This window comes from Bubalus bubalis, chromosome 8, assembly GCF_019923935.1.
Source record: "Bubalus bubalis isolate 160015118507 breed Murrah chromosome 8, NDDB_SH_1, whole genome shotgun sequence".
In the NCBI taxonomy this organism is placed as follows: domain Eukaryota; kingdom Metazoa; phylum Chordata; class Mammalia; order Artiodactyla; family Bovidae; genus Bubalus; species Bubalus bubalis.
The window spans coordinates 114,590,542-114,603,007 of NC_059164.1; the positions used below are offsets into that span (position 1 = coordinate 114,590,542).

A 12,466-nucleotide genomic window follows, 5' to 3' on the forward strand; every position below is an offset into this window, starting at 1 on the left:
CTCACCTTTCTTTTCTTCCTACCTTCTACTTCTCTTTCTAGGTTCCTCAAAAATTTTCTAGATCTGGGCCTTATTTGACCTGAATAGGTTAAGGAAAAAAAAAAAAAGGGAATCATCATGGGTTATCCCACGTGATCAAGTAATCTACTACTACTTCTCATACGTAAAAACAGTTTAAAAATGCTTTTAATACCAGTTAAACTGCATGGAACTACATCTCCAGAAGAGTCCTAAAAAGTAAGGTCAGGAATACATGATAGGGAGGGAGGAGGAAGCAAGTGGGACCTTCGTGACCTTCATAACATAGTTGGTAAGTGGTGTGTACTTCGGTCCAGGTTCCAGGAAGATCTTTTGGACATCACTTCACCTTTGATATGATCCTGGTGTAGTGTTACCCTGATTGAAAGTCAATCACCCCTTAAAGCTGTCGGTGCATTTGTTGCACAGGTTTTTCTTCTATAGAGGAAAGCATGCAGTGTTCTGACAGGTGTAAGAATTCTAACGTCAAGTTTTTTTTTTTTTTTCTTTATTCAGAAAACATTTGGGTGTTTCCGGGAGAAGGCAATGGCACCCCACTCCAGTACTCTTGCCTGGAAAATCCCATGGACGGAGGAGCCTGGTAGGCTGCAGGCCATGGGGTCGCTGAGAGTTGGACACGACTGAGCGACTTCACTTTCACTTCTCACTTTCATGCATTGGAGGAGGAAATGGCAACCCACTCCAGTGTTCTTGCCTGGAGAATCCCAGGGACGGGGGAGCCTGATGGGCTGCCGTCTATGGGGTCGCACAGAGTCGGACACGACTGACGCGACTTAGCAGCAGTAGCAGCAGCATGAATGCACCAAATACTGTGCTGTGCATCCTTGTCATCAGTGAGAAGACATTCAGGAGCCGTATCTAGCGGAGCCTATAGCCTGCTATAGGAGTACAAATAAATATATATACACGGTATAAATTTGCTCCAAATGTTGTGAAGCAAAGCAATAGATTGTTGAGATAATGAGTAAGGTGCGGGGGGGCGGAGGGGGCACCTAGCAGATGAACAGGGACAGCTTCCCTGAGAAGGTGACATCTGAGCGGAGACTTAAAAAGATGAGGAGTCAGGCTTCGGGGTCAAGTCCACGGTAAGTCAGTTAGACGAGCTCACAGCCTCTCTCGCAGCAAGGTGGGACGTACGGGCAACGAGGCCCCGCTGCCAGCACTAAAGATGGCGGGCGGCCGGGGGCGGGGACAGGGCGTGTCCTCGTAGTGATTGGTCAGGCGGCGGTGGGCGGGGCGTCACGTGGGCCGGCGGCGAGCATCCGGGCTCCCGGCGGCGGCGCTGCGGAGGCTCCCTGGAGCCCGGCGGCTGCGCGGGGCGGCGAGCGGGCCGGCGATCGGGGGAGCCTCCCGGGCCGGCCGCGTGGGCCGAGCATGGCGGGCTCCCTGCCTCCCTGCGTGGTGGACTGCGGCACCGGGTAAGAGCCGCGGGCGCCCGCTCTGGCCCCGGCGCGCCTGGCGCCTGCCTGCCCCGCGGCCCGGCCCCCCGGTCTCACCTGGGGTGCCCCGGGCCCGGTTCGCGGCCCTCACCTGTCCAGGGGCCCCCTGACTCACTCACCTTGCTGGGGAGGAAGCCGAGGGGAGACGTGGCCTCCCCGCCTACTCCCCGCGCTCGGCCGGGGCTCCTCGGGACCCCTCCGCCTCTCGGGGGTGCCGGCTGCGCACCCCGCTGCCGTTCCCTCGCCTTCCGCCTGCCTCACGGCGCCCCTGCCTTCTCTTCAGAAGTGGCCCTCGTCCTGGGTCCCCAAGCGCATGCCATTTCTCCTCGCTGATAGGGCTTCTTTATCACTTACTTGTGGGAGGTTTTTACAACCGTCTCCCAAGTTGACATCTTTAAAAAAAAAAAAAAGATTGTTTTTTTTTTGCAGCCCACTCCTCTTCCAGTATTGAATGGCTCAGTCAGGCTAAGGTCTTGCTTTAGTTTGCCTAGAGTTGTCTTTGCATTTAAAAATGTTAAAAAGGCTCCATTTTGAAAAAACAGAAACATCTAAAATGTGGGAAAGGCTGTTGGTGGTGGTATAGTTTCTATCTCTCCCCTACCCCGCACCCCCCAGCCCATTACTTGTGGGCCATGATTGCTTCTTTTGATGTTGAGATATGCCAGAGATACCCTTCGGAAATCTCCCGGTCCATTCCAGTGGCCCAGGCTCGGCTCATTTTTAGGAAGGTGCTCGCTGAATCCATTTAGGTTTTGGTTTAGAAATTCAAGCTTGCCTGCTTGCACTGTAGGTGAAGTGCTTAATAAAATAGCCTGGAAGTAAGTTTAGCCTCTTAAAAAGATTTTTCAAGATGGGATTTTAGTCATTTTTTGCCACAGAATGAATATTCCATGGCACGTTCACCTTAGCCTCGATTCTTTGTAGAGAAATGCACTCGGTTTAGTTTCCTTGACAACCTTGTGGGGGTGTCTTCCTTAATTTGCTACAGTCCATCTCCTACGGATTGTTCTTTCCTTTTGCTGCAGAAAAAGGAGTGGTTACAAGCTGGAAAAAACTGCCTCTTTGCATGTATTAATTTTCCTTTCAGAGATACACACTGTACCAGAAGTTTTGGGGCTTTTTATTTCAGTAGTTGTTTCGCTACCCAGAACCTGAGCCGAAAGCAGTGTTGATAGGAACATCCCCCAGGTACTGGCTTCCTTACGCATCCCCTTCTCCAACCATCTAGTGTTCACCCCACACCCACCTGAGGTCTGGTTGTGTCAGGAGAGAAGGCAGCTGGTCAAAGAATCTTTCATCCCCACATTTGCACATGAGGTTTTTGTGGTTTTGGTCTCATAAAACTGTTGAAATACAAAGCATTTCTTGATAGAAGCAGTAAAATGTGCCCACAGGATTTGTCATACCTTTAATAATAGTAAGCTGGGAGCCTTACTCATCGTTCTTGCTATAAATATCAAAAGTGTGGTGCTCAGTTATGACCGTTGGAGGTAGGTGGTATCTCACGTGGTGGTATAACTTCAGGATATCTTTGTTTTCTGGCCCCAAGTTATGTTATTGTCTTCACGCTGTTGTAGGCTTTGTGTCAGGACTTAGAAATAGTGGCTGGGAATCCTCCCAGTGGGTTTCACATGGACATAGTCTGTTGTGGAAACGGTGATGGTCAGTCAGGAATTTCCAGTGTCCAGTGTGTGGCCAGGAGGGGGAGCCTGGAAGAGCCCAGGTTTATTTAAGCATATTACTGCTGCTTATATTTCCTGCAGAGCCAAGTGATTTTGGATTGACCTTTAGCTCAAAATAGGATAAAAAGGGATAAAATGCAGATAAATATAACTAGGACCGAAGAAAAGAACGGGCCTGGAAAATCACCTTAAACTGTAGGCCTGTTGTGCAGCTGGTTTGGTCTCAAGCTTGGCCTTCCTGTATGACAAGACTATGAGAGAGTCATCCTCAGTTATGTAATTCCTGTCATCAGGGAAGAAGAGAAATACCTGTTTTTCAGGTGAAAAATCTTTTTCTTGTACTAAATTCTAAAAGGAAAATTCACACTGATAGTGGGCATTTATGATTGAGTAGACAGTATACTAAATGGTGCTTTTTTAAAATAGCAAATAAATTTCATCCAGGGAGCCTGGCCTCATCTAATAAACCCTGAGACCAGCTTGGTGAGCACAGGTGTTCAGGGGGCTGGGATGACACGGACCACGGCTCTGCCTGCTCCACTTAAGTGAGTTACTGGGCTGCTGAGTGTTCAGAGAACAGCCTCACTTTCCTAACTGAACTTATAGTTTTGAAGATTTTTGTATTCTTTAGACTTGTTTTGAGAAATTTCAAATCTACTGAAAAGCTGCAAAAAGAGTATCAAAAAAATGCTATATAGTCTCCATCCAGCATTCTAACTACTAACATTTGCTTTACTGTTCTCTGTATACTTTATACATTATTATCTTTCTGAACTGTTTGTGAGTTGCAGCCATCCTGCTTTTTACACCAGGGTACTTCAGTATATCCTTTCTGAGAACATACAATCACAGACCAGTGATCAGAACCAGAAAATGTGACGTTTATGCCGAGTGTTATCTGCTCTGCAGTCTGGATCCCATGAATGGTCTCGCTGTGTCTCTGGACGCTCAGCTCTCTGCCCTCATCCAGCACCGTACACCGTGTTTGCTTGTCATCGTGTCTTTTTAGTCTCGTTTCCCTGGACCGGCTCCTTAGCCTTTTTCTGTCTTTCAGGACGTTGGTATTTTTGGCAGCCAGTTGTTATGGATAATGCTCCCCAATTTACACTTGTCTGGTGTTTCCTTACAGTAGACACAGGGTGTGCGTTTTTGTCAGGGGTACCAGAGAAGTCATGTCAGAGCTTATTAGTGCATCAAATCAGCTTTATTGAGAAGTAATTGACATATTACATTGCATGAATCTAAGGTTACAGCATGTTGATTTGGTGTGTTTGTATATTGCGGAATGATTATCATATTGCATTACTCACACCTCCATCCTGGCATTGTAAACACCCTTTTCTTGTGATCTAAGATCCACTTGTCTTGGCAACTTTCAAGTATATAACAATACAGTGTTGCTAATATCATCTCTGTGCTGTCCGCCATCTCCCTAGAACTTAACTCCTCTTATCAGGAGGCTTAAGGCAGTTGATGAAGTTCACTTGGATCATTGGATATAGTGCCCTCCACTAGATTTCTCGCTGTGTGGTCACCGTTTTCCCCTTTGTAATTCATGTCTTTTGTGGAGAAAGGTTACGAGATTGTGTAAATACCCTGTTCTGCCTTAAAACTTTTCACCCATCAGTTTTAGTTTCCATTGGTGGTATTCTTGTTCCAATTGATGATTACAGCGATGCTTGCAAAATTGTGTATGTATTTTAAACTCAAGTATTATCTACATTCTTTAGTTAACATTTTACAAAAAGGGTGCACTTTCCAGTAACTCCCTTTTATCATCTGTGTGGGTTACGGTTCTCAAAGAGTTACTTATGTGATTCTTACTACATTCAATGGTTCATGATTTCTTACTGCTGTTCCTTGTTTTCATGCTTCAGCTGTCCAGTAGTAGAAGCTCCATTCACGGTGTTTCTGGTCATCTTGAGACATGTCCCCATCAATTTTTGAGCATTTTGTTTTTATCAAAAGACTGCAATGAAGTCAGTGCTGTGCATTTGTCTTTTTTTGCATTTTTTTTCTGGAGCATCTCTGAGACAGGTTTTTAGAAGTGGGACTTCTGAGTCATAAGGTCCTTTTGCCGGATCGTGTCAGATCCCACCCCGGAGTGTGTGTCTTCCCCAGCGATGTGTGTCAGTGCTTACGTCTTCTTACAGACTCATCTCTGTAATTGCTGAGTTAAAGAAGTTTTTTTTTTTTTTTTTTTTTTTTTACCAATCTGGAAGGTGGGAAATGATATCGTTTTAATTTGAATTTCTTATTATATGGGAAGATGAGCGTCCTTCCACGTGATGAAGTGGCATCTGCATTTCCATTTTCTGTCTTCATTTCTCTAGCCCGTTTTTCTGCAGGCCTTCGGCCTTTTGCTGCTTTAGTTTTGGAAGCTCCTTGTGGATTAGGGTGTGTTGAGGGTCCCACAGGCCACCGCCAGGTTGAGAGATTTGCTAGGAACAATCCCAGGATGACAGTGAAAAGGTAAACGCAAAAACAGCCAAGGAGAAAGGTGCGTGGAGCGGAGTCTGGGGGAGCCAGCCGCGGGCATCCCGAGTCCTTTCTTAGTGGAGTCACTGACATCCAGTGTGACGTATGTGAGACCCTGTTCACTGGGAAAGCTGCTTAGAGAGATGCTCAGTGCCCAGAGTTTCTCTTGCGGGGCTGGTTGTGGCACCTTCCGCCTGGCACAAACCAAAATTCCAGCCCCAGAAGGAAAGGAGGTGTTCAGCATCCACTGTATTTGGGGCATGGTGGGAACCCTCCTGAAATCTTAAGTTTCCAGATGCCAGCCCGAGGCCAAGTTCAGTTCAGTCGCTCAGTCGTGTCCGACTCTTTGCGACCCCATGAATCGCAGTATGCCAGGCCTCCCTGTCCATCACCCACTCCCGGAGTTCTCTCAAACTCATGTCTATCGAGTTGGTGATGCCATCTAGCCATCTCATCCTCTGTCGACCCTTTTTCCTCCTGCCCCCAATCCCTCCCAGCATCAGGGTCTTTTCCAATGATTCAACTCTTTGCATCAGGTGGAGTTTCAGCTTTAGCATCAGTCCTTCCAATGAACACCCAGGACTGGTCTCCTTTAGGATGGACTGGTTAGATCTCCCTGCAGTCCAAGGGACTCGCAAGAGTCTTCTTCAACACCACAGTTCAAAAGCATCAATTCTTTGGTGCTCAGCTTTCTTCACAGTCCACCTCTCACATACATACATGACCACTGGAAAAACCATAGCCTTGACTAGATGGACCTTTGTTGGCAAAGTAATGTCTCTGCTTTTGAATATGCTATTTAGGTTGGTCATAACTTTGCTTCCAAGGAGTAAGCATCTTTTAATTTCATGGCTACAGTCACCATCTGCAGTGATTTTGGCGCCCCAAAAATAAAGTCTGCCACTGTGTCCACTGTTTCCCCATCTATTTCCCATGAAGTGATGGGACCGGATGCCATGATCTTCGTTTCCTGAATGTTGAGCTTTAAGCCAACTTTTTCACTCTCCTCTTTCACTTTCATCAAGAGGCTCTTTAGAGGCCAAAGTTACAAGCAAACTTGCACCTTCACCTTGGTAGGGAGAGCAGTCTGAGGCCTCCTTCCTGCATACTGAGGCATTGGCCTGTTGTGATACAAGTTGCAAATACATTTTCCCTACGTATCATGTGTCTTTTGCCATGCAAAGAGTTTTTTTTTTTTTTTTTTAAGCAGTAGGTTTATTTATCTTTTCCTTATTGTTAGATTTTGAATCATAGTTAAGATGGGTGTTCCCCCTCCCCATTGCCAGATTTTATATAAATCGCTGTTCCACTTGAAATTTATCCTGGGATGGGGTATGAGGAATGGACCTCATTGGAGCCAATTCTGTCTTCTTTCCTTCTGGTTGCCCTGTTTATCTCAGCCTCATTTATGAAAAAAAGCGTAACAAAACACTGCTTGAAGATACCGCTTTCATTGCGTACTGCATTTGCCTCTGCAGTGGTTTATTTCTGGATTCATTTTGGGTGCCTGAACCTGTCTGCTTCTGTGGCAGCATCACTGAGTGTAACTCCTGAGGCTTTATGACTTCATATGTGATGAGGTTGGTGTCCCAGCACCTCATTTTTAAGAGTATAAATGACTCTTAACTTTATTTGATAGTAAATCATCCAGAAAAATAAATCCCTATGTTCACTGTAAAAAATTATTATTGTCAGGTAATATTGTTTGGACTTTTTAGTCTTTTTTTTGAACTTTTTATTTTGTTCTGAGGTATAGCCAGTTAACAGTGTTGCTATAGTTTCAGGTCAACAGCGAAAAGACTCAACCGTACACCTCGTTAAAAAAAAAAAAATTTTTGTTTGGCCGTGCTGGGTCTTAGTTGCTTCACCTGGGGTCAGTTGGAGCATGTGGGATGCTCCCTGAACAGGAATCAAACCCAGGCCCCCTGCTTTGGGAGCACACAGCCTTAACCACTGGAGCTCCAGGGAAGTTTCTCCACCTCCTTTTGTAAAAAGTGTTTTCCAGTCTATTCTTCCTTATTATTTCTCCAAATGGACTTTACATGCAGTTTCTTCTTTTAGTCCCTGGGGAAAACTGCTGATGGTATTTTGATTTGGATTGCATTAAACTCATATGTTAATGAGGACTATTATATTTATGATACTGTCTTCCCATCAGAGAATATGGTGTATTCTTTCCATCAGTTCAAGTCTGTTTTGTGCCTTGTAGGAATATTGTGTTTACCTCAGATAGCTTTCTTGTTAATCACCCAGTTATGTGATTTTCTTTTTGGTTATTGTAAATGACGTTTTCTCTTCCATTCTATTTTGTTTTTCTTCACTATATTAAAGGCATTTATTTTGTCTGCTTCTTTACTGAATTACTAAATGATTTTTATTGTTTGAATGAATTTTTTCCCTTTATCTTTCAGGCTTTCCAGATAGAGAATTTTGTCACGGGCAAATAGAGATTGTTTTTCCTTTCCATTTTTAGGAGTCTACTTACTTTTTTCCCTGACATGCTGCAGTGGCCATTGCCTCCAAATAGTGTTAACCTGGAGTGGAGTTAGTGGGCATTATCCTTTGTTCTTATCTTAGTGGAATAGTTTCTGGTGTTTGTAAAATAAGTAAGATGCAGGCTTTTGGGCTGCTGTTTGTGTGTATATGTATACCCGTACAAATACATGTTAAGAAAGCTATCCAGATATGTCAAGAAGTATCTGTCATGCTGTGTTTTGGAATGTTAAAGCATGAATGCGTGTTGCATGTTCCACGATTTCTTTATCCTAAGTGGGACGTGCGGTTTTCTTTCTTAGTTCACATAGTGGATTTCCTGATGTTGAAGCACTCCTGCATTTCGTAATAATCCCCCCTTGATCATGATGCCTCATTTTTTGATATGTAGGTAGAATCTGTTAATACTTTATTTAGGTTTTCCCGTTGGAACTTGGTATGCATTATAGTTTAGTTTTCTGGTGAGTTCTTTGTCAGCGTGTGGGATCGGTGTTACACTGTCTTCATGAAACAAAGGAAGAAGTTTTCTTTCTTATTCTGTGCTCTGGGGCAGTTTAAGTAGTTTTGGGATTATCTGAGGTTTAAGGTCTTGGTAGAATTTCAGTGCTCCTCTTTGTAGTTCTTCTGAAGCTGGTTAGATGCCCCATCTCGAGTCAAATCAATTTTGGTTATGTTGTATTTGTCTAAAAACAATTCTGTTTTATCTAAATTTTTCAAATTTATGTGTAGAGTAGTCATGATTTTCAAAAATCTCTGTTTTTATGGTTATGTTTTCCTTTTGTCACTCGAATTTATCTGTCTTGTCTTCATCCTTTTTTCTTCAGGGCTTAGCTAATAATATGGCTGTGTTGTGGATCTTTTTTTTTTTTTTAAAGGATAAGCTTTGGGGTTCACTTATTCTATTATTTTTCTGTTTTTTTTTTTTTTGATTCATTTATTTCTGCTTTTATTTCCTCTGTTTTCCTTTTCTGTTTTTTGAGTTGGATATTAAATTCATTTTAATTTTCCCTTTGTATTGAAAAGGCATTTGATGCTGTGAAAATTTGGCTGTTAAGTCTTTAAGATTTATTTTGGATGTGAGCCATTTTTTAAATTGTTGAATTTGTTACAGTGTTGTGTCTGTTTCTCATTGTGGTGTTTTGGCTGGGAGGTTTGTAGGATGTTAGCTTCCTGATCAGGCGTGGAACCCACACCCCCTGCATTGGAAGGCGAACTGTTAACGCTGGACTGCCAGGAGAGTCCCCAGCTCTGATGTCTTTAACTGTATGTATCCCTCACTGGGATTTGGGTATAGTTCATCGATACTGTTTTCAAGAAATTTCTGTGTTTTTCTTTTGAATTCCCTTCTTAACTCAGTATTTCTATACTAGTGTGTTTGAAAATTTTCAAGTAGAAGGGCCTTTTCAAATTTTGTTTTTGATTCTAATTTAATTACATTATGCTCAGAGTGCTGTTTATATTCTGTTCCTTAGATTTCACTGAGTCTACGATATGGGCAGTTTTGTGAATGTTCTCTATGTACTTCAGAAGAGGTATATTCCCTGTTGGTGTGTTCTGAGTTCTGAGTATATCTGTATGAGCTATCTTATTAATGACGGTTTTGAGGCCTTCTGCTTATTTTTGTCCACCTCAGTTCAGTCGCTCAGTCGTGTCTTTGCGACGCCATGGACTGCAGCACGCCAGGCCTCCCTGTCCATCACCAAGTCCCAGAGCCTGCTCAAACTCAAGTCCATTGAGTCGGTGATGCCATCCAACCATCTCATCCTCTGTCGTCCCCTTTTCCCGCCTTCAATCTTTCCCAGAATCAGGGTCCACTTACCCGTCTTTAACTGAGAATGATGTGTTAGATGTTCCTGTCTTTATTGTGTTTCTTATTTGTTCTTGTTCTATGAAAGTTACTGCTGCCTTATTTTTTAATTAATTAAAAATTTGTTTATTTATTTTTGGTTGCGCTGGGTCTTCATTGCTGTGGGGGCTGCTCTCTAGTGGCGGTGCGAGGGCGTCTCACTGCAGTGGCTTCTCTTGTTGCAGAGCACAGGCTCTCAGCACACAGATTTTAGTTGCTCCACAGCTTGTGGAATCTTCCTGGACCAGGTATCGAACCTGTGTCCCCTGCATTGGCAGGCAGGTTCTTATCCACTGCACCACCAGGGAAGCCCTGCCTTATGCAATAGATCAGGTCTGTAGATTTGGCGGGTGATACAGGCGGCTTCCCTCATAGCTCAGTTGGTAATTCATCTGCCTTGCCAATTCAGGAGACCTGGGTTCGATCCCTGGGTCGGGAAGATCCCCTGGAAAAGGAAGTGGCACCCCACTCCAGTCTTCTTGCCTGGAGAATCCCATGGACAGAGGAGCCTGGTGGGCTACAGTCCTTGGGGTCACAAGAGTTGGACACGACTTGGTGACTAAGCCGCCGCCACCACCACCACCCCAGGTGGATTGTTGTTGGAATAGCTTCTGTCTTAACGGTCTTTGGGTCTTTCCTCTTGAGGTGGTCGCTTTCCTCAGAGAGTGCATTTCTGACCCTCTGCCTGGAGGGCTGGGTCTGTGTTCTGAGAGCCGGGTTGGGGGCAGGGAGCACGTCTCAGCTGTCAGGGATTTCTGTGTTCAATCGGGTAATTCTCAGAGTGGTTCCGGGACTCTCCCAGGCCGGTGACCTTGCTTCACGCTCCAAGTCTCGCTTTGCACTCCCAGAGTCAGCCTGTGGGGACTCCGGGGTCGGGGAAGAGCAGCCGCCGCCCTGGTGCGGGGTGGGGGCCACGCTCATCTTGGCCTGTGTTTTGGGCCCTTCAGTCCTGGATCCACAGGGCCCTGTGCAGCTGCCCATCGCGGGGCCTTTCTTCAGGGTCCCGGGGGTGTGGGGCCGGTTCTCAGCTTTGCCCACGGCTGGTTTTCGGACGTTCCCAGGACAGTTAGCGCTGATCCTCAGCTGTCCAGGGCCCAATTCTGCAGTTGCCACCTCTTCTTTTCTCCCTGTTGTTGTGGTTTCTGCGTCTTAGAAAGAATCATTTTGTTTTGGTTTTAGTGTGGCTTCGGGACAGAGTGAAATTAGATCACGTGTTTAGTCTACCGTTTTACCCTGGAAGTCAAAATTCACTTGATAATGCCCCAAACCCATAAAGAGGCCACAGGTCACGATATTGTATTTACCAGACATGGAGCAAAGGTGGTGCTAGTGGTAAAGAACCCACCTGCTGACGCGGGAGACATGAGAGATGTGGGTTCCATCCCTGGGTCGGAAAGATCCCCTGGAGGAGGGCACAGCAACCCACTGCAGTGCTCTTGCCTGGAGAGTCCCATGGACGGAGGAGCCTGGCGGTTACAGTCCCTGGGGTCACAAAGAGTCGGACACGACTGAAGCGACTTAGCACGTAGAAGTGGACATGTATATTGGGTAATGTAAAATATACAGACCAAATAGAGAAAAAGAAAAACACAGACTATTGGATTTAGAGAAAATAAATCAATTTGAACTTACATATTTAACTGTGTCCTGTAAACAGAAACTACCATTTTCTCTATGACAGCCTAAGGAATGTTTGAAGAACTTGATTATGATTATATATTAATTTTTGCCGTATACAGTGTGTAGAGTGTGTGTTATCTAGAATACTACATTAAGATCTGGGAACAATTTTAGTTTTATCAAAGTCATGCTCTGAGGCAATGTAGTCTTTTTTTTTTAAACAGAACATCTTAGGAGTGGGTAGGGCTATTCTGGTTGGGGTTTGAGACTGGACCTCATAAGGGGTCTCACACAAAAGAACCTGCGTCCTGGATGTAGTTTTAAAAACGCTGTTTTAAGATGTGACATCTCCGCTTTCAAACATAAATTGGTTGAGCTGACACTGTCAGCTTCTGCTCTAGACACAGGGCTGTAGGAGGGAGGTATGTAAGTGCGTCGAGATGACACTAGTCAGATCAGCCCTCCTCACCGCAGGCAGTTACTGCTGTGCGCAGAGGGGCCTTTAACACGGGGAGCGGAAGAAGCTTCGCACAAGGACCTTTTAAAATGTTCGAGATGAATAAGGATGTGTTGTGTTTGCAGACAGAGAACATTGGGGTACACGTGTCTCTTTCAATTCAGGGACCTTTTAAAATGTTCAAGATGAATAAGGACGTGTTGTGTTTGCAGACAGAGACGTTGGAGGCTACACGAGAATAGAGGGGAAGGCGAAATGGGTGGGTGGGTGTGGGAGTGGGAGCGAGACTTCTCAAGGTGCCTTGTGAGCGGGTTTGGAAGTTTGAAGTGCAAGAACGTGCTGGGTTAGTAGGCAGACTTGTCACTCTTGGGCCTGCCTTATGCAGCCCTTGATTCTGTTTCTGTAACTTCGG

At 45.0% G+C, this 12,466-nt stretch overlaps 1 protein-coding gene across 3 annotated transcripts in view; it reads left to right on the forward strand.

Annotated features, from left to right (window-relative positions):
* The first annotated feature begins 1,301 nt into the window (after nucleotides 1-1,301).
* The window catches only part of ACTR3B (actin related protein 3B), a 73,958-nt gene continuing 62,793 nt past the window's right edge, over nucleotides 1,302-12,466 (forward strand). For all 3 annotated transcript variants that reach the window (XM_025291902.3, XM_025291904.3, XM_025291911.3), the window contains exon 1: nucleotides 1,302-1,457. In XM_025291902.3, the coding sequence (XP_025147687.1) occupies nucleotides 1,414-1,457 (44 nt within the window). In that variant the 5' untranslated portion in view covers nucleotides 1,302-1,413. The remainder of the gene's footprint in view (nucleotides 1,458-12,466) is intronic.